This window comes from Pipra filicauda, unplaced genomic scaffold, assembly GCF_003945595.2.
Source record: "Pipra filicauda isolate LSUMZ 115617 unplaced genomic scaffold, ASM394559v2 scaffold5_size6683894_pilon, whole genome shotgun sequence".
In the NCBI taxonomy this organism is placed as follows: Eukaryota; Metazoa; Chordata; class Aves; order Passeriformes; family Pipridae; genus Pipra; species Pipra filicauda.
The window spans coordinates 182,987-210,570 of NW_024104754.1; the positions used below are offsets into that span (position 1 = coordinate 182,987).

At 36.0% G+C, this 27,584-nt stretch overlaps 1 protein-coding gene across 1 annotated transcript in view; it reads right to left on the reverse strand.

The window, feature by feature from the left end:
- Window positions 1-26,869, reverse strand: part of LOC120324597 (sodium channel protein type 2 subunit alpha-like) — a 74,895-nt gene extending 48,026 nt beyond the window's left edge. The window contains exons 1-3 of the mRNA XM_039388008.1: window positions 26,788-26,869; window positions 1,989-2,312; window positions 103-221 (exon numbers count right to left, since the gene is read on the reverse strand). Of these exons, the coding sequence (XP_039243942.1) occupies window positions 103-221; window positions 1,989-2,261 (392 nt within the window). The 5' untranslated portion in view covers window positions 2,262-2,312; window positions 26,788-26,869. The remainder of the gene's footprint in view (window positions 1-102; window positions 222-1,988; window positions 2,313-26,787) is intronic.
- Between the last annotated feature and the right edge of the window lie 715 nt (window positions 26,870-27,584).

A 27,584-nucleotide genomic window follows, 5' to 3' on the forward strand; every position in this document is an offset into this window, starting at 1 on the left:
TTAAAGGCAGGAACACGTTTAAACACTAAACCAAAACCACCAGTGCTAATAATAGTAAAATTAATCAGTAATAATTTTTAATAAACCACTGGAAAAGGATATGAATGAACAAAAATCTTAATAGCTATTCTTCTAATAATATTGAAAGGAGGTAAAAGGTACAAGGCAGGTGTGGCACTGAACCTGTGGATTTTCTTCTGTTTATTCAATACTATAAATGTCTTTAAAAAATAGACAAAAAGGGTGTTGGGGAAGTGGGATAGGAAATAGGAAATTAAGGATACATATTAGCAATCTTACCTTTATAGAGGCTGTACTTACACAGATCTAAGTAGCTGCCATATTTGTTTTCGGTAGAATTATACAAGCAAATATCAGACTCTAAATTTTCACATGAACCATGAAAACTCATGCATTCTTTATTTCTGTGCTCTTAAACAAAATCTGCATTTCAGCATTTTCTAGGATTAGGTAATTACATTAAAAATATAATTTAAAATATGTCACTTTTAACATTTAGATTTAATGCAGCTCTATTACTTGTACTTCAGATTAAAGCTGGCAATGCAAATCAAAGGCCCTAACTAACCATTTTTGGACACTCATGAGCAAATATTTAACCATTTCAGCATGTTAAAACTGCCTCTGATTTGAGACAGCCTTCATTTTTTAAAGGCTTTATTGCCTCTATTGCCTGTGCATTTGTCACTAGCACCATCCATGTAAACATTTTTGATTTTAACTAGGAGACACAATGAAAATGTCATCTAATGAAATCTTAATTCTTATGATTTCAGCATCTTATGATTATTCCCCCCAAAAGGCTAATATCTGGAAACAAGTAGGTTATAACACTGAATCTTTCTGTATTCCAATGATATGTTATTGTAAAAGAAATTGGTCATTTGTCAGAACTATTCATAAAGTTGAGAGAACAAAAACTAAAATAACTAAAAAAAAAATCTACAACTGATTATTGATCTTCTACATTCTGTACTACAAAAAACCCACTGCTTTAACTAAATTGCTTCTTCCAGAGATAATACAGCTCTTCGGTCAGTTTCTTACTTCTGAGATACTAATTTGTTGATTATCCAGTACTTCATTTCAAGAACCTGCTCTATGTTTTTCATTCAAAAAGCATTTTATTGATTTACACAATAAAATAACCACTTCCTGCTTACTTTGTACTGTCTTTTTAATGTAAACTCAATTTAGTTTTCTTTCTGGACATTTTACTTCACATGCCTACATAAAAGTATGTTTTCTTCATCTGTACTTGCCAAAGTAATCACTTTGCTCTTTTCTTTTGTTATAGTTGTATCTACAGAAGAAACTGAGTAATTATACATAAATTTATATATATAAAATTTATATATAAAATATACTTATATATTATATATATAAATTTAGAGTTTATAAATATTCTATATATATTTATATATTTTATATGTATAATTTTTAATATATATATAGGTTTATATTAGTCCTATAACATAGACCCAATATTAAAATATTTCTTTTATTTTTTTTACTTTTGTAAAATAAATATTTTTTATGATATTTCAAGAATTCTTTGACAGTGATTGTTTTGGCATATGACTGAATGAGCACTTTGTGCAAGGACTACTGCCATGAACTAGATCACAGGTGCTACATTTCCTAAAAAACCCAGAGAGTAGCCAGACAGAGGGGAAATTTTCAAATGCTTCAGCTTTCAATCAGATCTGAAGAGACTGCAGGACATTTAATGCAGAATCCATTAAGTAAAATACAATAACATTAGACATTAAAATAAAACTCTTAAAAAAAAAAACAACCAAAAAACAACTTAAGCAAGTTGAAGTCAGCTTTCTTTACAGTGTAATTAAAACAATTAACATGATGTCACCTCAATAAGGGCTTCTGACCACCTCCCCACCAGAGCACTTAACCCTATATAGTTCAACAAGAGTGTTCTAATTACACTCTCAATATAAAATACTTACTTTTTTATTGATGTAATATGGGTCCAGGTCCTCCAGGGGCTCAGACACCATTCCTGAAGGAACATCACCATAAATAAACGGTAGTATCTTTCCTGCCTCCAAGTCATTGCTTGGCTTTGGGTGATTTTCTTCATGACCACCATCATCTTTAGGCTCATCTTTGTCACAATGAGATATTTCATCAGCAATACGTTTTTCAATAGCTGCAAGAGATTCTTTGGTGAAATAGAAGAAGCTTTCAGGTCCTGGCGGTACCAGCATTGCCCGTGCCATCTTTTCATTCTGCAAATTTTAAATGCTTTTAGGCTCTTGTGCAAGAAGATCCTGGGAAAACAGGAAAAAACAAACAAACAACAGAAAATAGAGAGCACCACCACCAAGATCCCCACACAAAAGTTTTTGGCATAGTCATCATCTGCCCCTTTTCTACTTATAAAGCACTGTAGCAAGAAATATTTCAATTAATTGTCAGATACTTTACAGAAAATTAGCTACCAGTAACAACATGGCAAAGAGATAGAAGTTATGATGTAACAAAAAAAAAAAAGGGGGGGGAAAAAGTTCAGATTTGCTTATAGTTTGTTACAGCTCAGGTTAATATCTCACAACAAGAAAAACGAAAAACATTCTCACTTTCCCTAGCCTAACATCGTTACCTTATTGTGAAAATGTAAGAAATATAATAGCACAGCTAAGTACTGCAGTGAGTGGTTAAAACGTCTAAGACATGAATTTATACATTGTTGGCACAGTACTTTAAAAAAGCTTGTCACATATATTACAAAAGTAGAAAGAAAAAACATGATATTTCTATTACTCTCAATTTCTCATGGCAACATTACTCCATCTAGTGGCTTATACTACTTGCTAGACTAATGTTCATATTATACTATTAGACAGGTACTACATAAAGGCATTCTTTATTTAAAACCATGTGCACAAGCAGAAAGCAACTGGGCTGAAGTTTTGTCTTTCTCTTTTAGGGCTTCTAATTTCTATCCACCTGATTTTTAATTTTATCTTTGATGGTGCTACCTCCATAATTAAGGAAGTTATGATGGATGAAGGGGTTTAGATTTATACAGAAAGCACATCATACTCTACTCAAAGTTGCAGTACTCTCTTTGAGGCCAAAGATATTTTCAAAATACTTAAAAATAATAAATTCATTAAATTACAACAAACCCTGACTGATGACTTCTTTCTAGGTTTACACTATCTACAGTGAGAGTACAGTTAATACCCAAGGGTAAGTATCTTCAGAATAAACCAGTTTTATGAACAGAGACAAAACAGAATCCGATCCCACTTGCTGACTGTCATTAAGTGGTACAGCCTTTGTCAACACAACAATGTGGTGAGTAGACCTTGGCTGGCTGCTCTCCACTCCCACTCCACAAAAGACAGTGGAGTGGGGGAGAATGTAGTGAAAAAAAACCATGAAGACAGGGAGATCATTTACAAATTACTGTCATGGGCAAAACAGACTTCACTTGGAGAAAAATAATTTATTGCCAGTTAAAACAGAACGGAATGATGAAAAACAAAGACAAATCCTAAAAGAACTTTACCTCTTTGTTCCAGGCTCAACTTCAATGCTCCATTCTCAACTCCTACCTCCTCCCTGCCCAAGTGGCACAGGGAAGATGGGGAATGGGGGCTGGGGTCAGACCCCTCCGTTCCCCTTTGCTACTCCTTCCTCCCCATGTTTTTCCCTTGCTCCAGCATGTGTCCCTCACATAGGCTGTAGAGCTTCAGGATAAGATTGCTGCAATGTGGGCTCTACATGTGCCTTCCCATCAAGGAATATCCACTTGCTCCAATGCTGCGTCCTGCACAGGCTGCAGTGTGGATATCTGCTCTGGCACTGTCCTCTGTGGGCTGTGGGGAAATACCTGCTTTGATGTGGCCTGTCCCTCAGGCTTCCAGGGAATTTCTGCTCCACGACTTGCAGCCCTCCTCCCGCTCCTGCTCCCCTGACCTTGGTGTTAGGGCTGTTTCTCACGCTTTTCTCCTTACACTGACTTGTGGCATTTTGCTCTTTTTTTGGATGTGTTTTCCCTGCGGTGCTTCCCCGATTTGTCTTTTCTTTATTGAATGATGCAAACAAAACTTAATATATATGCAGCTATAACATAAATAGTCTACACACACTCAGTTATTATCTAAAATGGTTAGATGTTTGCACAAAGTCTTTTAGAGTCTGAAGAGATAAGAGAGCAAGATCTAACAGCCATTAGACCAGCTTCTGTAAGCAAACAGAACAAGAGCTGTACACATGTTGCTGCCCTGTTACAGTTATGTTGCCCTTTATAGGCTAAATACCAAACAGGTCTTTCAGCACATCTACACACCACTGACCAGTCCACCATGCCTATGAACAAGTAGGGCACATTTGGCAGTCTAAGAAATACTCAGGCAATTTTGTGTTTCAATTACTATCTTCAAAAACAATACAGACAGAAATAAATATGTCAACAAAAAAACACCACCACCACCAACAGAAAAACCCTCTCAGAGAATTCAACTATATACCAAAACATTTGGCTAGTCTTTTGGAGGATGTTCTCGTCACTTGGATAAAGGCTCTATAAAACTTTAGGAATAGTTTTCTAGTCAACATTTGGCATGTAGACTCAGAAGGTGAGGAATATGATGCCTGTAGAAACTACTTGTTATCAAACATGCATTTGAAAATGTCACTAACTGTTATATCTGTTTATGCATTTAGGCTAAATTTACTCTTTAGAGGTCTATACTGCGTAAAATTAAAAGCTCATGACTGTTCATTTTACCAAATACTGCTACAGCCTTATGGCAGTTTTTCTGAGTCATTACAGATGTTATCAGAATGAAAACCAATGTTTCCACTTGCATGTTCATATTCCGCTGGTTTATTCAGCAAGGCTTAAGTGGTACCCTTAGGGCTGAGATGAACTCTAGAGACACCACAGCCAATGACTGCAGCACATCTCTTGGTGTTAGCACAAAACTGAAAAAAGTTATGTTCTAACACATGACAAATCTCTTCTGTGATTGGTCTACCCTAGCAGCCTAATCACAACCCATGCTTGGAAAAAACCTGCACACCTATTAAACACATCTTGAGTTACAATTCAGTGATCATATTTTCTTGTCATGATTTTTTTAAAATAATAAAAATATATAAATTTTGTAACACTGTGGAACAAACAGATGCTGCTTATATCATTACATTATGGAAATCAGTTTATCCAAGAAAGAAATGGAATGAAAAAAAATTTATGAAGCAGGCTGGATTGCTTTAATGACTTGAATGTGTCTCTTTTCTGCAATTTTGATGACTTCCGTACTACAAATTAAGAGGTAATAACAATCAAATCAGAAAACAAAAAAGAATGGGAATCCTGAAGAAACTGTTAGCCCTTCTTCCCAAAACCCCCACAAAAGTCCTTCTGAAAACAGAAAAAGGCCCAACATTAAAAAAACCATCATCAATAAAAAACAAAACCCAACACATAAAGCCCAATTCACTCAGTTTACTCTGAAGAATTAGGCTCCTAATCTACCATATTGTACAGATGAGCCTGAATGGAGACTCCCTCTATCAAGCAGGACAGAAAATGCAAATTACAAATGAAAGATTAGATAAAACTGTGACATATCACAGACTATATAGTAGCACAGCACTAGAAGCAAACTCTTGGGGCCAGGAACAAGATGATTAACAACACAATACTAATGTAAACATATTTTCATGGAGTATGGCTGAGTAAGCAAGAAAAATTTATAAACGATCTTTTAAATAGTATTTTTAATATGTATACAAGGAAAAGCATCAGGGGCACTTATGTCAAGTTTGAGGTTTTTAAGCTCGAGTCCACTGGGCTAAAAACAAAAGCATGAATATATACGATTTTTTGTTTCTATTTTCTACAGGAATCTACAAAATGTTTATTTTAATATTTGCAAAAATAATGGTCAAGCTTAGACCCAAATCATACCGCAGAAAAACAGCAGTAATGAGGAAATGAATGAGTCATAGTATATTTATCTTAATATTTTTTCAGAGATAGAAACAACATTTCTACTCTTCCTACTCTATATTCCATAACATAATTATGATTTTTTACAATGTTATTTTCAATGTTCTCTGTACTACGGTACATTTCACAGTACTATTTAGTAGCATGAATAAAGCTTTCAGCATACTAAAGAAGCTGTACTACTGAACTTACTAAGCCTCAAAAACCATTTAAGTCTCACATGTATGAAACTTCATTAAAAATAAGAAGCTGCTACCATGATAGCTGGGTGAAGATATTCAGTGAAATGCAGTTAGGCAAGTGATCAAATTTGGTGAGTCATAAGCAAATTTACACATGTTCTTTGCTATGCTCTTATTTATGCACATCTGTATGTAAAAGAACATGGGAGGTTTTTCCCAGGGCTGTTGAATTCTACTCCATAAATTAAGATTTACATTATTAACTACTATATTGTCATTATTCAGTGATGCAGCCTTGAGACTGTTACAGTTTCTACAGAAAACAAGCTGCGTTTATTACTGATACCTCAATATTACTATTCTGCAATTGTTTGCAAAACAAGCAGGAAGCTATAACACAAATCCAGAAAATTCTTAGGACAATGGTTTCATCTGGAAAGCATCTGTTCCTAAACATCAATAAAAACTAAAACGTTACTGAATTATTAATTATTTTGAGACTGAATAAATTAGACCTATGCTACATTTCACCCAATACTTCTCAACAAAAGACTGTGCCAATACAAGAACACTCAGTGGGACAGATCATTTTAAAGAAAGTACTTCACCATGTCCTTAATTTATAAATCATTTCTTTCTCTATAGTTTGTTCATGAAAACAATTTTAAAGACCAAAACAAATGTTGACAGACTGAATTTCTGTTCAATTTTAGGTAGGGATTCAACTTCATATATGCAACTTGCCTTACATGACTTGTATCAATTGCAAAGTTACTCCAAACTAGCTATTTTCATTTCAAGAGCCTCTCATTCCGATTTATGAATTTATAGCAATTCACAGAAGATATCTGAAAAATACTAATATTGCAGGAACGAAAAATGTTTAAAAGGTAGAGGATGCTACAGCTGATCTTCAGAAGGAAAATTTCTCTAATATAAGCCCATTTTACAATGTGCAACCACACTGGCAAACCGATCTGCCTCTTTCCTTTATGTTAGAAAATGCATTCATCAAGTGCAGATCCAGGAAATTCAGTCCTCACAAACAAGCAACCCAATCACCTTATATCAAACAGCCAACACATCAGATACAAAACTTCAGCTTTTTTTTACTATGGGCAAGGCATCAGAGAACTGTGAGAAACATGATTTACATTCTCAGAAATGTGATATACACATATTTTTATTCTATCAAGTGTGATATTTCTGTCATTAACATGAATTCTATGACATTTTTCCAGACCAGAGCAATATTTCAAGACCCTACTTCTAATTAGGTCTGAAAAAGTCATGTAGCAAACTCTCTCCATAATAATCCTAATTTAAAGCTTCTTCAGTTTGTTTACTATTTCTACAATCTAAAGAGAAGTTTATATCAGATTTGCTCCTACACTAAGTCTGCGATTCACTTCAATAGCCTATCAGTGCTTCCTAATTTCATATATTTACAGTAAAAATGCTCCTCTCAAAGTATCTGGTGATATGAGTTCAGTGACTCTTTTCTGTGAGTCACACAAATGCTACTAGTCACTGACACTTATTTTTTGCGTTTATGTTACTTTGTGGGACAGATTTGTTTTTGTAAATCCTGGTGTTTGGTCTTGTGAGATTTCATTATCCACATGTCGGGGTTTTTTCTCCTCAGTTCTCCAGATTCCTTCTTCAATTTGCTGCCATTATTTATGTGTCATTAAACCAATTTATGGCAAAATAAGACTTTATGAAGTTTCATCACAAAGCACTGATAATGTGTGGTGGGTGACCTTTGCTCTAAAACACTTCTTTTATGACACCAAAGATGATATCAAGTTAATTACATTATGACATTCATCTTCATAAGTTTGGATAATATTTCTGTATAAATTAATAGCAAAGACAACCATCAAAACTTTTAAATACTACTTCTATCTGTGGATTGAAATGAGCAAGCATCTAAGTCCTTGTTTTGATATTTAAAAGATGAACAGGAGAAAGAAATATCTCCATGAATACCACAGAATAACACAGTATAGCCATTTAAAGCATAAGCTACGAAACAATACTCTCTACACATATTTTTAAATAATCATGGTGCTTGCACAGTGTTTAGTTTCCTTGAATTGATTAGCTGAAAGAGAGCATGGAGGAAGGGCAACCATCACAAAGGGTAAGCTTATTTTTTTCACACAGAATGCTTATTACCTAGTAATTGTATTAGTTACAAAACTGAATTCACCACTTAAACTTGTTTTAGCTACACAAACTCTCTAGGATGTAACTGTTCCATTCCCAAAATTATAGTGTCAAGAGGGAAAGAAATTGAGAGCTTCTTTCATCTTTTTGTATCAAGGTGCTAGAATTTTCACAGTGAACCCATTGTTGATCCATTAAAATATATCCTCTCAAAGTTCTTTTACTCTGCATAGACTGCCTCAGCAGCAAATCAGAACCACTACATCATTTGCTCAGACCTCATAAGTTCAAATTAATGAATTATTAATACGGTAGTAAATAAATTATGTGCTCATAATATTACAAAGTACATAACCATTGTGCACAGCAAAGAAACTGCACACATCCACATACATGGGATTTTTCATTAGTTTGGCTCTTACAAGTGTCATCTGTCAAGCCACAGATATCCAAATGCTCCAAGTAAATCACTCAAAGTTTGTATATCATCTCCAAGTGATTTATTCTGTCATGCAGGTGAACCTCTTGCTATAAATATTTGATTTTAGACTGTTACAGGGTTCAGTTTTGTTACCATTCTGATAACTTCATTGTAAAATTGATTTAAAAAAAAACTTATCTTGAATGCCTTATCTCTATCAGATTAAAGTCAACGTATTGGGATCTCTACAACTGTACCAACACCTTCTTTACATCAATGAAACTTTCATTAATGCATAAAGTATTATTCTGAATTATGACTGATTTCATGAAAGTTAGAAGAAAACACTGGATTTGCTTTTTCCACACAGGGAACATGCAGGTCACGTTTGAAGCAGAAAGGTTTAGTTTATATCAACTGCAGCTAGAGGAAAAAAAGAAAGTAAATTTCTGATGGAAATTTTAGTATTGTATTTATAAGAACTTACATAAAGTAAGACTGAAGATATCAGAGGAAAATATAGCTTGGGAGGCACCTTTTGAAGGCAGATAGTTCAAAACCCAGCTCAAAAGGAGGCTAAGGTTACCTACCTTATATAGCCTACACTAAGTAAAAGTAGGTTCAAGGGGTCTGTTGCAGATTGCTTCCCCATATTCCTGCACTGGGTCTCTCCAGGATCTCCACCCACCACATTCCAACCTGCTCCTCATGCAAGCTCACGCAAGGCTTCTTTTACCAGCTGTCTATCAACCTTCAGCACCATCTGCCCCTGCAACTTTCTGGCTCATGTTCTAGTAGGTGGAGCTCTGGAGTATTTGCTGTAGGTTTTTGCTCATCTGCAATTAAAATTTCATTCTCCTTTCTTGTGTTATGCTCAATTATTGGGCCACCACTAACACAAGTCACCACTGTAAAGCAACAGCAATAAATGATATCAAACTAGTACAGTTTCCAAAAAACCCTGTTGAAAGTTCCCCTCCTGAACAACAAAAGTGACTTAGGAACTTAAACAGAATGAGCTCTTTAAGCTATCCTAAATCAAGGTTTAAAACTCAGAAGACTTTTTATATTAGGAAAGTCCTCTTGAACAATATTAATAATGACAATAATAATGATGAGAAAAGCTAACAAGACATTAATAACATAGAATTAATAACACAGAACAGAACACAAACCTTTGTTTCACTAGATTTGAAACAGTAAAAATTTATGTTATCAAATCCTGAAAATGTACACCGACTCTGGTTTTTGTCTATCAGAAAGCTCAAAACGATGTTTCCTTTAGACCACAGCAGAAAAGAACATGGCTACCTATAATATAAAATACATTTTTCCATTGACTGAAAACTGTAAAAATTCTGAAGCAATCTTTAACTTTATTTGCTGTTACAGATAACATTACTATGACCTAATAAACATGAAGGGATTTTTATTAGGTGTTTCTAATAATTATTTTAAAAATTAATAATTTCATTGCATTTTAATTTTCCATATAGTAAATGAGGCCTTCTGTAAGGTGGTCAGACATATCATTTGGAAGATTTTATAAAGCCAATATGCTTTGTTAGTGCTTTGTCACAAGCTTTTTAGTCTGCAAAGACCACTTGTGTCAGGTTTTCTCCATCAAATGTTGGAAAAAAATAAGATTTTTTTTTCTTTTTGCAAATAAGAGAATACGGGAAAGAAGGGGGGGGGAGAGTAAAGCAACTTTCCCACACAAGTAAATACACAGAATGCGAAAACCAGCTGCAGAATGTAAAAGACATAAAGCAAGGAGTACAGCCAGACCTCTTTCAGTTCCTCATTCTGGCCAGACAGGCTCCCTTTATCTCATTTAATGGCCTCATTAGTGTAATCTGAGTCTACTTTCTGTGCCGGTCTAATTTCCTAGAGAGGCTCAGCTGCTGTTCTGCAAATGGATACAGGCTGGGGGTGATCGGTAAAACCTGGCCAGTTTATAGTGATGTGGAGGCAGAATTCCCAAATCCATTGTATGTCTCTGTGCAAACACATTGCATTAGCATACATCAACACAGAGATGTATGGCAGGATGTTTGTTCTTCTTGAAAAGGTTCATTTGTCAGGTTCAAAAACGATTTAGCACCTCCAGTATATTATTGAATTTTTATATGTATCAGAAAAAAATGTTTACTAATGACATCCATTAAAAAAGCCACAGCAGCAGAATAAGCCTGTAAAACTGAAATGAGAGTTCAATACTAATTGTTCCTTTCAGTTCAACAGCCTGAAACACAATCCTGTGTTGCTACAATAGACTTTGAAGCTTTCAGTCTCAATGGTTAAGTTCACTGTCTGCTTCCCAATGAACAGGAGAGTATGAAAAGGAAAAAGAAAATATGCTAGAATACTTGACTTGAGATAAAGACCAAAGCAGGCATGTAAGAGAAACTTCATTCTTGTGACAAAGCCTTGATAAGCTACTTCCATCTAAACATTCTGTCCATAGGAACGAGACATTTTGAAGTGACATGTTTATACCGCATCAAATGACAGAATCAGTCAGGTTGGAAGGGACCACAGTGGGTCATCTGGTCCAACCTCCTTGCTCAAGCAGGGTCATCCTAGAGCACATGGCAATCCATATACAGAAAGATTTACTTTCTAAATAATTAAATCTGAACTAAAAAAAACAAACAAACCCTAACAAAATGCAGGTTTAAATGGTGTTTTTTAATAAACCAGCAGCAAAAAAATACTAGCATACTTTTAAGAGTTTCATATTCAGTTCAACAGAGAAAGTGCCCTAGGAATAGCTGTGTCCCCCAAGTAAAGCCACAACAGGGGAGATGGACAGATCTTTATCAAAGTTGCAGATTTTCCCTAAGTACCAATGGGAAGAGAACAGCAACAGCCACAAAACCCCTGCAGAATCTTGAAAACATGGGATCTCTGAAAGGACTTGAATGAAAGAAAAGCTCCCTAATTTGGCAACATCAGTTACCCTTTTTCTTTCCCCTCACCCCCTAAGGTAGTATGAAGTCTGTTTATATAAACTGCACCCCTAAATAAACATGCATGGGTAGATGTATTTATAAAACAAGGAAATAAAAATATTATTAATTCCCTAAGCTTGTAAAACAGTTCTTATGAAAACTGCTGTATAAGCAGAATATCAGACAGATACAGAAATGTTTGCTAATCTTTTTACTAAAAGATCTTGTTTTGGTCACTGTTCAAATACTTGAATTCATGTTTAAGCCATGACACAACCTAGGCCTTCAAGCTTCTCAGATTTTGGTAACTGAAAATGTTCTGAAAAGAATGTTACCTGACATTCAGTCCTGGGTGATCTATTTAGATAGTTCCTTCCAAGATAAAAACTGAGGCCTGGCCTCAGTTATCATTTAGTAATTAATTAATTACATAATTTTTGAAACAGAAAATAAAATTGCTTCTATAGTTGAGCAAGAAAACAGATGTTCACAGATGTATAAGAACATGAATTGACATACAAGGAATATGCAACAGACCAAGCCTGGAAACTAATTACTAACTCCAAATTAGCAGGTCTATAAGCCAAGTAAATTTTTTACCAGCCTAAAATTGAAGACAAAATTGAATAACGATTTGTATATGCTGTAATTTTTTTTTTAGTTTGAGTTTAAATCACTATTTTGAATCAAAACTTATTGAACACAGCTTTTCGCTTCACTAAAATTTTATATTAAGCTGGAACTGTTTATTCAACTTGGATTTAGATTATTTCCTCCTGTTTCTAGTGTATTTCACTATTATTGATGACACACATATTAAATAAAATAAATCACCATTACATTCAACTCCAAGTTTACTGTCAAAAAGCAATATGATCTACAAACAAAAAACATAGTAAATATCAGGGAATGAATCCTGTCATCCAGATATTCAGTCCTGACCAATTCACTTTATACAGCACATTAATATTAAAGATTCACTTACATTTGTGTACATTTCTGTGAGTTTACAAAAACCACTACTTGTTATAAATACGAACAGAAATGTAAGATTGTGCCTTCTCTTTGCTATGGAATATCCACAGGAATGCCCATCAAGCTAGGGTGCCAGAAGGCTATAGACAAATCGAAATGTGCTAGAGATTCAAAGAAACTCCTGTAGCTGAAGCAGAAAATATACACAGAAAATATATACCTATTAGCTAAACAGAAAGGTGGGAACATGCAGAACATGGTCGCAGATTACAAACAGCACAGCACTTAGAGTTCACATAACAGAATTAGGGGAAGCATTGATGGCCTTATTTCTCATGCCAAGTTTATCACAAAAAACAAAACAAAAAAAACCCACAAAAAAACCAAAGACAGAAATCAAACAAACAAACCCAAAACAACAACCAAAACCAGGCACTCCCATCATCATAATCATTTTTAGCCCAAATGTTAACCAAACTAATTCCACTACTATGCCAGTGGCTGAAGTAAAGAGATAGTGAGCATTTCCTTTGGTTTCCCTACACTTTCTAACAAACAGAGCTATTTCAATATGAAATTGCTTCCTATCACAAGAGAAAGACAAAGCAAAAAGAGATTGTGAAAGAAACTTGGAAAATAGGTTACTTGTATTTGAAGTGTTAGAAAGCATCATAATAAAACTAGGGCGATAACCACAGGTCTCCTTCACAATCAACTAAGCCCTGCATTTGCTACATTCTGTTTTCCTGTTTTGTTCTGGGATGTAACTATTTTTAAAAGAAAATTCTTCCTTATTTCCTTATGAGCACTGAGTCTTTCCTGTAAACGGTGTTAATTCTCTTAGTCTTTATCAGTCACTTTTAGACATTCATGTGATCACAAGCCAGAACAACGGAACCTCCAGGCAGATTTGGCAGTAGTTTTCTCTGGAGGTCGAATCCAAAAGTCTTTCTATTTTCTGAAGTATTTCTATTCCCTCATTCTTTTTTCCTCTTGGCTTTATATTGTGAGACAGGTCTGCATTCAAATTTATGACATTATGTCCAGTTGGCAAGAATACAACAGGAACCTTTCTCATATAAACCCCTCTCCACTTAAGACTAAAGGACAGCTGGAAACACATCTCATGTTTTCATTTCCTTTTCTTAGTTACTTGCTTTTGAAAATTACTCCTGTTCTAGATTATGTAAACAAAAATTATAGACAAGAAAAATTAACTGGATAAGATCAAGCTATTCTAAAACAAAACCCCAAAGTTATTGCTATCGTTGCACCTGCAGAGGAAACAATGAACAAATAAACAGATATGACAGTATCCTCTAAAAGCAAACAAAATCTGCTGAATGAAAAAGGAAAGGCAAATGTGGAGTAGTAATTTAATTTCATAATTACTTTTTTTTTTACTGAAAACGTTTTGCCCCCCCGCATTTAAATTTAGAGTTTCAAAATCAAGGTTGCACTTGATACTGATTGTCAGTTGACATATGAATAAGAGGCAGCAGTAGAACATTATACCACATTGAATTGTTGAAAAATACTGAAATATTGATAGTAATTAATGAAGTACTACTAATGATAGTACTAGAATCTAGCCAGGGAAATACATTCTGCAACTAATTTACCTTATTCAAAGTCCAGTTTAAAGGATATCACTGTTATGTGACATTGCTGAAGCAATGTTCAGTAATTAAGAATAAAAGATTCTTGAAGATCAGCAAGAAAAGGATCAACTTCTATGAGTTATTTCATTATAATATGTAGACAAAGGTAAATGTTCTGGTGCAATCCACTCTTCTGGTAATTGACAATACATGAAGAATTGAAAAAAAATTATGTTTTTCACCTCATATTAGTATGCCACATATTCATATTTTCCCATGCATGCTCAAAAATTCAATTATTAAGAATAAGGAGGCAAAGTTATTGACCTAGCTTTTGATAAATTGTGAATATTCAAAATGTTTGCAATCGTTGAATCAGCTGCAAGACTACATTAAAAAAAATCTGCCAACTTCACACTGTATTGTCAGGGTGTGCCACTTGGTAGAAGAAAAAAAACCACAGAAATGTGTCTGCCAATAATACCTATTCCAAAGTCACAGAACTATCTACTGGCTTGGAATCATCCATTTCCACTGCATTGAACCCAGTGATTCAAGAGTTCTGAACAAGCCCACCCAGACTCCCGGTGTGGTTCAACATGTCAGGGTGGACAGGGCTTTGAGCACCCTTGTGCAGTGAAAGATGTCCCTGCATCCCTCTGTCAACAGGCCTGTCCCTGTCTCCAATATCGAGAGGTAAATACCCTATTGATCTTTAAAGGCCCCATCTCACACACATGAAAACATTTGGTAGAGTCCCACTTTTATTATCACTGCAAAATCAGCACAGGAAACATCCAAAGATTGCCCTGATAGTTTTTGTTGATACTGTTTGCTCATCATCAAATCTTCAGCCATTAGGAATACTTCCAGAAATGACACCTGATAATCATTTACTTTGCACACAAAACACCAGATGAGCATGGGCAACCTACAGGCAGATCTTTGAAAATACCTACAGCAGCAGTAACTAAAAGTAGTCATAAGTGTATAGGGGACAGACAACAAAAAAATCCTCACTGTATCCTTTTCCTGCCCCATCCCCCCTAAAAAACCCAAAACCAACCAAAGCCAAGTTCAATCTTGTTCCTTGCTGTAAGCACACAGCATTTGTAATACACATGCAGTAGTACATTGTCCCCTGGAAACATGGGAGTCGTTGCCTAGAAGTGCTGTCTCGCTGCAGAAAGAACTGATTAATTATATTGTGATTGTCCAATATAAAACAGAATTGCAAGACACTCACAGAAAACAGTCATTAAAAAGGCAGAATATAAAGTGCAGCACTTGGTTTAAAAAAAGAAATTTTCTTTTTTTACGTAATACACCACAATTTTCTGTTTCAGGCAAAAAGCAAGCAGCTGTTTCAGACCAGACCACCAGAGCCACTGTACTTTTTCAGCACTGCGGAATGATGTTCAGCTTCAAAACCTTTCGTGTTCCTTCCTTGCAGTCATACAGTAAGAATAAATAATTGAATCAAGTATTCATCAGAAGAGGGGAATAGCCTATTAGTCTGTGCCTGCACTCCTTCCCCCTCGCTTCCTTGCATCTCTTAGATCTCCAGGAGTGTACATTTTTCTTTTTAGCTTAGCTAAAATACAGATCTTTGAGTTAAAGATAAAAAGAAACTTATGAGTATCTTCAAATTCATGTACAACTTTCTAAAATTAAAAGTGAATACATAGCCATTCTAAATGTAATGTTACAGTTTCTGGAAAAGATTGTTTCACACTGCAAATGAAACTAGAAGAATGGCATTAAAACAACAGTACTTTTAGAAAAAAGTTACCAGAGACTTCTTCAATTAAACACCCATCTCCATCTAAAAGATTCAAACACCATGAAAATGTCAGTGGATTTTGTGGCTAGCTGATTTGCTGGTAAATACATTTGCATTTCTTAAATTACTTACAAAGTATCAAGCTATTGTCATTTGACACATTCATCCAAAGATGGGAGGAACACTGTCCTCGATATGACTGACCAGGGGCAGATTCTAAACAGAAAACCTTAAAGAACATCCTTATTTATTATTTCCATTTCAGCTGGACTAGAATCCTCATAAACAAGTACAAATGGAGTAGCAGCTAGTGTCCTTGCCAAACATTCTTTTCCTAGTTATAGACCTTGACATAAATGTTTTAATAATGTAAAAGCTTGAGAAAAAGAAAAATATATCAGCACTGCTCTAAACATACAATACATCTGTGTTTGGCCCTGGAAATGATGGCATTTGCTTAAAAGAATGGGAATTGCTGTTCAGAGGCTTACAAATGCTTGATGCTGTTTGCTTTCTTTTTTATCTGCCTCTGTGATTCACTTGCCACACTTTCAACTACTCCCCTCCAAAAAGTCAACACACCTCCAAGAACTAGAAATTTACTTTTTTACTTTTTTTCTTACAGTGAAAGCTAATGGTATGAGGCTGTAAAGAAACCCAGCTCAAACAAACTCACAACCCCCCCCCCCAAAAAAAAATAAAAACCACACCTCCAAAACACAAATCATAAAACGCATTTTACAGTATAAGAACTTGAGATTCACTTCTAGAATAGGGCAACTTTGGTTTCAGTGCAGATCACCCTACTTCTATAGCTATGTGCCTCACCAAAATTATGAGAGACTCGTTCAGCAAATCTATTTAATTTTAAAGTAATTCCTCTGATTTTTCATCTCAGAGTTGTCAAATCATTTTTTTTAGAGTAATAGAAACAGAAAAGAAATTGTATTTTTATTGGGATAGAAATAAAAATAGATTACACCACAAAAATCGGCATCTCCTACCCACTAAGTGGCTCTATTGTTTGATGAGATCCCTCTGACTGTGCTGAACCTGAGGTATCTATTTTAATAAGGATATTTCAGATTTTGATGGCTTGATACGGAAGGCAGTCACCTTCATAGCACCCTTAACATGAGATGACTCCAAATATGTTCCTTTATCCCCATTGTTTACCTAAGCATTGCCTTCACATATTTTCCTTAGTAAGTACCATTTCACTGCACCTGTTTTTAGAGCTCCCTCTCTCCTTCCTCCTGCCTTGGTTGGCCTGTATGTAAAGACTCTATCCTGGACAATTACCCTCCTCTTCTCCCACCAACTGTCTAGTTAGGAAAAAACCTCAAAACTTTAAAACACCCTGTGCACCAGATGAATAAATCTAGTAAAACTTGTAGCAAATCAGAAGGTTTTGTTGTGGGGTTTTTTCCCAACTGAATGCTGCAAAGTCTTCATAAACAAACTGCAGATAAATATATTATAACTGCTTTCTTCTGCCTCTGACTGTACTGATTAATCTTGCTATACATCCTAAAAACACTGAAAGTACCGTATATCTTCAAACAATTGAATTTATTTCATTTCCTTTGAGGTTATCCGCTTGAATATAAGCCTTGTTGTAAGAGAAGGGCTCCCAGATAGAATCAGGGTGGAGACACGAAAGATGAGCAAACACAGAAAAACACACCACTTGCTGGCCAAACATAATCTCAATGCTGAGGAAATGTGCAGCTCCCGGGCAGCAGGTACCAGAGAAGCCACTGATGGATTTAGGGCAAAGAAGCACAAGTCCCTAGTAAGTGGCAGACGTCCAAAATAAACATTTCCTCACTGGCTGGCTAGCTGCTCAGAAGGCACATATCTCATTATTATAAAGTATTTGCGCGCTAGCTGATCAAGCCAGATGGCCAAGAAGTATATTCACATTAATTATTTGGGTACTAGAAACAAAAAGCTCCTTCCTGGATGCTGTCTGATCAAATATCAAACATTTCCTCTACAGCTGCAGTTAAGAGGTGCATGAGAGCTGAACAACTGTGTCTCACCTGGGAGGGCAATCATTGCAGTGGGTGCAGTATGGGGGTACATCAGAAGAAAAGGGTGGCTATGGTAAGACAAGTGAGGAGTGAAACACTCAAGAATTACTAAAGAAATTGTGGAAAGAAAAGAAATGCAGCAAATGCAGTAGGAAGGGGAAGATGCAGTCTTTATACACTCTGCAATAATGTATTTATCCACTGGTATATAAGTTTTTTATACACAGTTGGGCAAAACATTTCCCAGGGATGTTGTAAATATTCCAAGACATACATTATACATTCAGGAAAGTTGGAGATGTAATAATGAACACAGTAGGGTTTCAAATGACACACTCAAGGCACAAAAAACCCCTTGTCAATGATGCTGTAGCAAGGTAAATCACTATCTATAAAAGCATTGTAATTATATGCACTCTAAAAGTATATCAAAGTGAGTTTCAAAATTGTGTTTGCCATTTGGTTATTTTTCCTCCATCATATCTCCTCACTGATTATCTACTCATTTTCATAACAGGATAATCTGTACAGTAAGTCATCATTGTCCAGACACAAAGCCAAACAGTGAGTCATGCAAAGGGCTTGCCTGTTTTGTCCCAGAACTTGGTAGTGTCTCAGGAGCATATACAAGACAGAAAAAACTGCCAGCTCCTTCTTTGGGTACAGCATAGATGGCATCCTATCTCTATACCGTGGCAAGTACACAGAGCACAGTACCAGTCCCTGTGGGACCCGGCACTGCCCACCCTGCAGGCAAGGAACAGCCACTAGAGAAAACGTGCTCCAGCCCATCTGCACAAGTAGGTAACACTGCAAGGGCACAGAGGGACACTTTATGTCTTTTGGCTACTCAGGTCACCCTAAGATATGGCACTTTAAACAAGCATTTTAAGTCCAAAAATTCAGGATAACATTGGGTTATGATTCTGCAAATGAATCATCTGAGAAAGATATGTTTTTAGGCTAAAAAAACCTACCAGCCTAGATCTATACACTAATTTCATCAACAGAGTAATAACCCAAGAGGATCAACTAAACTTGTAGATATAGGAGAGACTACCATTCAATATATGTCACAAATATGTCACAAAAGTGCATACTCTCAAAGAGTATTGGAGCATTGCTGTTGTTTTCCCTTATTTAACCTGTTGAATTGCAGGCAAGAAAATTTCATGGTGAGACTTTCAAAGGAAGAGCCCGATCATGAGAGAAAACATGACAGAACTATGGAAATAACCGTATTAAACCTACTGGCTCTCATATGAAAATATATTCAAATTTCTGTTGGAGTGGGGATTTGTCCAGTACACAATGACTGGATGCAAGATGATCTAATTTTTCTTTTAAATTTCTGCTTTGATACTGAATTTCTACAGTTGATTTAATCCAAGACCTTAAGAAAACTATTTATACTGAGCTTATTACCTCACATGGAAAAATGCAACCTGCACTTAGAAATGTGAGAAGGGGTTAGTCGCCTCTTTAGAAATAAACTAATTATTGGTGACAAAAACCTTTACAAGAGGAACAAGACAATTAATGGGAAATCTTCCCTGCTAACAGACCAATGTGCTTTGGACACAAGTGCTTCAACCAGCACAACTATTCAACAATGAGAGTGACTCAGTCCTCTCTAAGGAGCATGACATCTGTGATTATTATTGATAAATACATCCTTGTCCTGGCCTGAGTTTACAATTTATTTCAACAGGAAAGGAAAACGTTCTTGAAGATTAAATTACACCAGTTCTCTCTCCATGTGTTCTGGATTATATGCACTTACGCAGTCTCTAGGGATATGCTGCAGAAGCCATCCAACTCAATGTCCCTACAGAAAAATTAAATGAGGATATGTGCTTGAAGGATTGGATCCAGGAATAGTATGTTCCCTCGGACTGGAATAAGATGGAACGTTTTCTATGTGCTATTACTGCTTATTAGTAGTAATTACATATTAGCAATAAATTACATTTTCTTATATGAAGAAAAACAAAGTATTTGTCCTTTCAGCATTACCTCAAAGCTTCATCTTTTTCTCAAAAAAGAGCAACAAGTTTTATAAGAACATATTGAAGGCAAAAGGCATCCATATCAATATAGTATTGTTGGTAATAAAACCTTAGATTAACAAAATCTATTTAAAAGCCCAGAAAATTGTTCATGTCTTATACTATTTATCTGCAGTTTGCCTTTCTTTTAATGTATTTAATTTTGAAATCAACATTCTGTTTCACCCTTTTCCATTTCTCTCTGTTGAACTTCATCTGCAAACACAGAATAACGTTTAAAATATGGAAGGGGCAATGTTTGCTTTTGTGTCTCTTAGGAATAATATAAAATTATTTATCAAAGCCTAAGATGTATACAAAACTAGTATTTTCATCAAATCTGCATTGGTATAAACTTCAGCTAAATACACCTTTAGAAGACCGGTTAAAAAACACAGTATATTTAAAAATATGTAAGAAAGAATTAAAATACAAGAGCCTATATGAAACTATCCTCTTGAATCCATAACACAGAAGAGTGACAGGGATAGAGCGTGGGTGAAGATGACACCAAACACCGTGCACTGGCCAATGGCCAATATGGCCCTTGGCTATTCTTGCAGTACCTTGAACACATCTCTGACCACCCCGAATCTCAGTGTGCAATGCACACAACAGAGCTCTGCCTTCCCACCCTGACACACCCTTTTCCATCAGGACCAGCCAAGGAGCTGCTGTGTTTCTCACAGTGAGATCAGAGCCAGCATACAGGATGGATTCTTCCTATTTGCAACAGATGTGTTTGGCAAACAACAACGCAGCAACTGCTCAGATCCTAATAAAAGTAAACTTTTCAGTCCACTTAGAAGCTGGAAGATGTTTACACACATAAACAACTGACATGAAGATGGCAGTGTAAAAACTGCCTGTCATTAAGGAGAATTTTCTTCTTAACAGAGCTGTGCCGCTGCACAGCAAATGGTAATCATGTCATTACAGTAATACAAAATTTTTGGGTTTTTTTTGTTGCTAACTCAAATGCACATGTTTTCTCAAGCTCAACAAGTTCAACTGAGCAAAAAAAATACCAAATTTACCCTTCCACAACATAATTTTGCTTTTTCATCCCACTCAAACTAGAAGTCTTTTTAATATACTCCTAAAACAATGAGATATTTTCATAAAAAAAAGAAACATTAGATACATTGGAGTCCTCAAATTAAATGACCAAATCTGATTTTAAAGAAGGAGGGAGAAAGTGTACTGAAATTAATTTTTATGATGAAAAACTTCTCAGTGAGTGACTTTTCATAAATCAACCATGTACTTTCTGTAAGGGTTGTTCCCATCATTTGTTTTCCTGCCAAGATTTTTTTTGAGGTTAAAGCAGTGCCACTCTTGGGAAGCACAAAGTGCACTTTTGTAAATTACTACTCTTTGTACAAAAGTCATGACAAACCGATTTGTTTGAGTAAAATAACGTTGCTCTACCTAAAAAATAAGATGGAATGCCAGAAGTTTAGAGTTAAGGTAACAGGTGCGTAAGAACTAAGGCATCAGGTGTTTATTTTCTATACAAATACCCAGCAGATAAGGCTGCTCCAGAGAAGAATCTGCTGTTTTTCCTGGCTTTTCCTGTTGCTCTCTCCTCTGTGTGGTTCTTCCATCTTCCCACAGATGTGGTCACCACTGCTTAGCAACCGAGGGGACATGATGACACACATGAAAATCCTGCATCTAGAGCTCACCCTGCTCCACCTCCACGGCAGCAAACTACCTTCCACAGCCAATTAGGATGAATACGTTTTCTTTGTTACCTCGGAGGTACCAAGTGGAACCTCAGACACAGCTTGATGCGAGATGAATTTTTCTCCTCGGTGGAGAACCCAAGACTTGCTAATAAAGCTGCTCGCCAAAAGCTAATGCCAGGTAAAAAAAAAAAAAAAAAAAAAAAAAAAAAAAAAAAAAAAAAAAAAAAAAAAAAAAAAAGGAAAAGGTAACCGAATACCCTACCTACTTTTACTCACTGCTCCAGCCGCCCTCCAGGGAGAGGCGAGGCAGCTTAGACCCAAGCCTGGGCGGAACCCCGCAAACAGGACGGCGGAAAGGCCACACTCACCTCTGCCATGCCACAGGTAGGTGCAGTCTCTGCGCTGCGGGGCTGCCGGCTCCGTGTCCAGCGCTGCCCGCCCTCTCCGCGCCGCAGCCGCCGCCCCGGGGAGCCCCGCCCGGCCCGGCCGCGCCCGCCGCAGCACCGCCCCCGCCCCGCCCGCACCCGCGGGGCACCGCCCGCAGCAGGTGCCGGGACCCGCGAAGGCGCAGGGGGCGCAGGAACTTCCCAATTGGAGTGCGCGGTCACAGCCGTTCTCTTCTGCTCTTCATTCACGTTCAATGCTAAATGGGTTCCCGAGAGGAAGTCGCGGTGTCCCTTGGCTGTAATCCACGGTAGTGACATTAAACATTTGTCTTATGAGGTTTTAAAAGCATTTATGTGTGTTTCTTTTCTACTGATCACCAAGTGTAATACCTTGGAAAGCTGGCAATGGAAAATAAGCTCGTCTGCAGCTTGGTGCGAGAAGAGGTGTTTTTTATGATGTATTACTCAAGGAAGTGCCTCAGAGGCATTGTGTTCATATTTACATATGTCCTCCATGATTTTGGGTGCGGACAACAGACAGTAATTCTGAACAGATTTTAGGGGGAAATTGGCACCTGAAGAGCAGTAAGCATTAGAGCTGTAGAGCATCATTCTTACAACATGTATCTGAAATCATTACGGGTCGCCAGTTACAACCAAAGCCACAGCTAAACACAAGTTAAAATGCCAGCCCACCACTGCTTCCCAGCGCTTCCATGATCAGTGCTTACTACTCCTGAAAGCCTCCTGATGTGGCCTGGGCACATTGTCTGCACCGATTACCCTGTTCCAATGTTCATAGAACATTGGTGCATCTTGAAGGCTGCATAAATAGGTCACATCTGTAGGTTTTGTCCGTGGTCATAGCATAAGACCATAAAAAATCACTGGAAATGTTTGAATTCCCTTCTACTTCAGAGCAGGGAGGGGCGGCACAGGATAGTTTTGATTTCAAAGTAGGAAAATTCAGTATATACCTGTGAAATCAGAATAATTCAGTAATAACAATTGTTTTTTTCAATCTTTAGAAATAAATCTTCACTTCTTCAGAACTATGAAAAATACAGTAACAAAATTCATTAGCATATTTGAAAATGTTCTTATGTGATCTGGCTTCTGTATTCACATCTGCTTGCTCAAAATCTCACTTTTCTTGCTGCAGCACTAGCATACCATGGCAGGGAAAAAGAGATGATAAGAAGGCATTTTCCTCTTCACTTCTATTTTTTAGCACGGGCAGCAGGTCACTAGTTTTTATAGCCCACTTAAGACATTTCCCCAAATTGTGTCAGATTCGGTAGCAGCCCCATAGAACCTGCTTGAAAAAGTATCCATATTGTCTTGACTGGCTGCCAGAAACCAGCTTCTTCATTGTGTACAGTTAAATTAAAAAAAAAAAAAAGGAAAAAAGAAAATAAAAAGGCACTTATTCCCTGCAATATTGTAATGCTATTTGATAACTTCAGTCTGGCTGCTCTGAACAACATAGATCTAAGATGCTGTAACTTAGCACAGAAGACAGTGTTGCCTGACTCTGGTGACTACAAATGAAGCCCTTTAGATTTCTGTATGCATTCAAAAGTCAATGTTAAACTGGGAGAAATTACATGCAGAGGGAAAATTTTCTTTTTCCTTTTCCTCCCTCTTTCTCAAAACTCAACGCAAATAGAGTGCCTCCCCTTTTTTCAGTGTTCTTTTAAATTGTTTCAGATTTTTTTCTTTTCCTTATAATTTTGATGTTTTAGTGCTGATGTACAATTGTTTTCTGAATGCCTTGTCTATCTTGAAATCTGTAATATTTCAGTATCCAATGTTACTGCAATACACCCAAAAGACCTTCTTACAACACAGAATGCTAAATTATATTAAATAAGTAATTTTTATATTGAATTGAAATGAGTCATTCCAGAGTCTTCCCACACAGCAGTGGTGTTTTTCATCTGTTTATACAACAATATCTACTGCAATGATACCTGGATTCATTATTCAGCTACAATTACTTAATGCTAGAGTTGCATTCAGACAATCAATACAAACTACCACTACTTTACTTATTTGGCCCCTGTTTTCACACAAAGTCTTAGTGATGCCTAATAATAATAACAATAACAACAATAAAAATAATAAAGTCATTATTACTAATTAATACAAGTAATAGCATATAACTGTAATTGCTAATAAATAAGTGAAAAGTGAAGGGGTTTATCAGATGGTACAACCTGTTTCCAATGGAGAAGAGTGAATTGCAATATTTAATATCATAGCACCCCTCAGTGTTCAAAGTGGATATGGCTTCGTAACCAACAGCTGCATTGCCACTTGAAGAAATACAGTGTTGGTACTATTTATAACCTCATTAATCCTATATATATGGCAATGTGCAGTTTACTTTAGGTATACCATGAAAGAAGTAACACACGGATACAAATGTGTGCTGAATATAAGAACACTGGAAAAAAAAGTCTAGTACCTATCTTGATACAAATTACCCTAAGTGGAAGTGTTAAAACTCACTACAGGTTGTTACCAGCATCCAAAAGCTAGGAAATTATTTTGACCTGTTTAGTCCTTTAGTTTCTTATCTGCTGATCATCCTGAAGATCAGAACAGACTTATCCTCTGCCCACGCTTCTCACCAAAGAACATTATATCATATAATGTGCTAACTTTTTATTCATGAACATGATTAGCAAGGAGACAGTTGATAATTGGCTTCAGAAAGTCTAGATCTTGCACCGTATTTCCAGCTTGGCTTTTAGCCATGTTAAAGTCACAGTGCTCGTAGTAATGTCATGGTTTCCTCACAAGGAGTGGATATAAGGGAAATTAAAATGATCCTATTTTCTTCTCCAGCAATCCTTTTTTCTGTCAGCCATGAAATATTGCTGTCTCAGGAGCTGCTTCACTGATGTCTTCACAGAGCACCAGGATCAGCAACTTCCTCAAGAGACATAAAGAAATAAATTTTTATTGGATTTTTTTAACATGGATTTATATTAATCCTTCCTTCCACTTAGTTAATAGTTGTATTTTTTCTTTAAAAATTGTACTATCAGACTTCACTACTTACATTGTCCAATTAGGCGTTTCTTTCTGGTATTATATTGTCTACCTTCTCCTGGATTTCCTTTACCATAGTTCCTGTATTTTAAGATAAACCATTCAGACAGCACCCTATGGGAAAACTGTTATGGATGAACTCATTCTGCCATGACAGTGATCTAAGAATTCAGCGTCAATGCAAGATGTTTCTTGATGGTATGAGTCAATATTATCATAGATAATATAAATGCCAAAATACATAGTATGTAAATAATAGTAGTAAACCCAAAAATACTGTGTATGAGATACTGCTGCACATTCCTTTGCCACTTCATTATAAAAACAAGAAGAGGCGGAGTGGATGGAAAAATGTATTTTGCAGAAGAGTTGTAACTTGGAACAGGTATTTGAAGATGACATCCTATTCTGTCTGTTCAAAGTAGAGACATTATCATCAGTAATCTTAAATAACTGTATGCCAGCCAGTTCTTTTAGACAAGCTGAGCATACAGTTCCTTAGTCACTTAGCATCACAAATATTTTCCAGGTTTCAAATTGTTTGTTCTATCAATTTCTTATGCCCTTCCAGTTTGCTGATTCTTTAAGTGGTGGGGGCAGCAGAACAGTTTTCCACAAATAGCCTCAGTAAAACTGCATTTGTTTGTCAGAGTAACTCCAACTGCAGCTTTCTATTTACCTTCTTATAAAGCAAAAGGTAAAATGTGCTACACAGTAGAAAGCAACAAAAAATATGTCCATGATTCATAGGGCTCCTCAGGCGACTCCTTTTTCTCTTGGACAGAAGCTATTCAGATCTTTAGATACTAAAAAACACAAGCTTATTTTCAATGTTCAATACTTTCAATGTTACCAGTGAAGAAAATACGTTTAAAGATATTTAACTCTTGCTTAAGCAATTCATTAGCACACTAACATCTAAACCATTCTGCTTAATTTTGAATATTAAGAGAAATACTAATACAGTATTTCTATATCCTAACTCATTATTTCGGCCTGCATCAGATCTTGGATTTTTCATGTATCTTTCCAGTCACATTATATTAATGAATCCAAATGAAAAAACTTCTGCGTTGCTGCATATGTCATTATATCTGTGAGGATGGAATATAAAAGACTGAAAAGTTGTGGATAGATGAAAAACATTAATAGCATTTTGACTGCCACTTTAAAAGCACTTTAGAATAGAAAGAAAAAAAAGTTTATTAACAATAAATAAGTTTTTAGTAGGAAATTAAGAAAATTATTCTATTCATAAAATGGATCCATGGAATTATTTGTCTGATTTTCCAACATGAAAACACACAGAGTAATACAGATGAAGTTGGATCTAGTTTACATATATGAAATATATACCTTTATTCTGACTTAAACCCTAAATATGTGTTAATAAATTAATACTGAAAATTAATCTGGGCAGAGATTAGGTGCATTTACAAAATTATTAATTTAAATCAAGCCTTACCTCAGCTATTCACATTTTATTTTTCCCCCACGTCTTGAATAATTTTTTCTCCATCAGTGTTAATTGTACTTGCACAATTTCTACCTGTAATCGAAAGAGAAATTCAGTAGTTGTTGGAGTTGAAGGCAAAAGGTAAAACTGCCCTAAAGAGGAAGATTTTCATAAGAGGATACAACAAAGAAATGAAATTCTTATTTCTGCTTTCTAAATTACACATTTTGTTACTTGTCCACCTGCTGAGTTATTGACCACCCACTGTGTTGATTTGTAAAGTAAACCTATTAAGCCCTTGAAAAAAATCTTGAAATACTCAACGAGCCTTTGTGCCAATAGTCTCCATAAGAGGGCACCCTTATCTAACAGCGGAACTTCATTTTTTTTTAACAAAGGTCTTTCTAAAAGCTTTAGGAGGAAAGAAAGCCCTCTGGAGAGTATAGTGAGAGAAAAAGTTACTAAATCATGTTCGTTGTCATTTTAGTGCTGACAAGGCAAATTTAATTTAAAGCATGTATTAACTGGGTACTGATGGTTTCCTTTGCAACTTTGTTACAGTTTCCTCCTACTATAAAAATTAAAACAAGGTCATCAGAATAAGCTCTTTTAACGTTATCTAGCAAAATAGGTCATGCATACTATTTCATGCATATTTCTACAGCTTTTCTGTCAACCTACTGGAACTTAAATAAATACATGGTCGCCCACCATCTCCATAATATTTTTACTAGCAATAATGGTTAAAAGAAGACTGAGGAACACTGCCATACAGAAATGCATTTTGATTAAAATATAGTGCTACT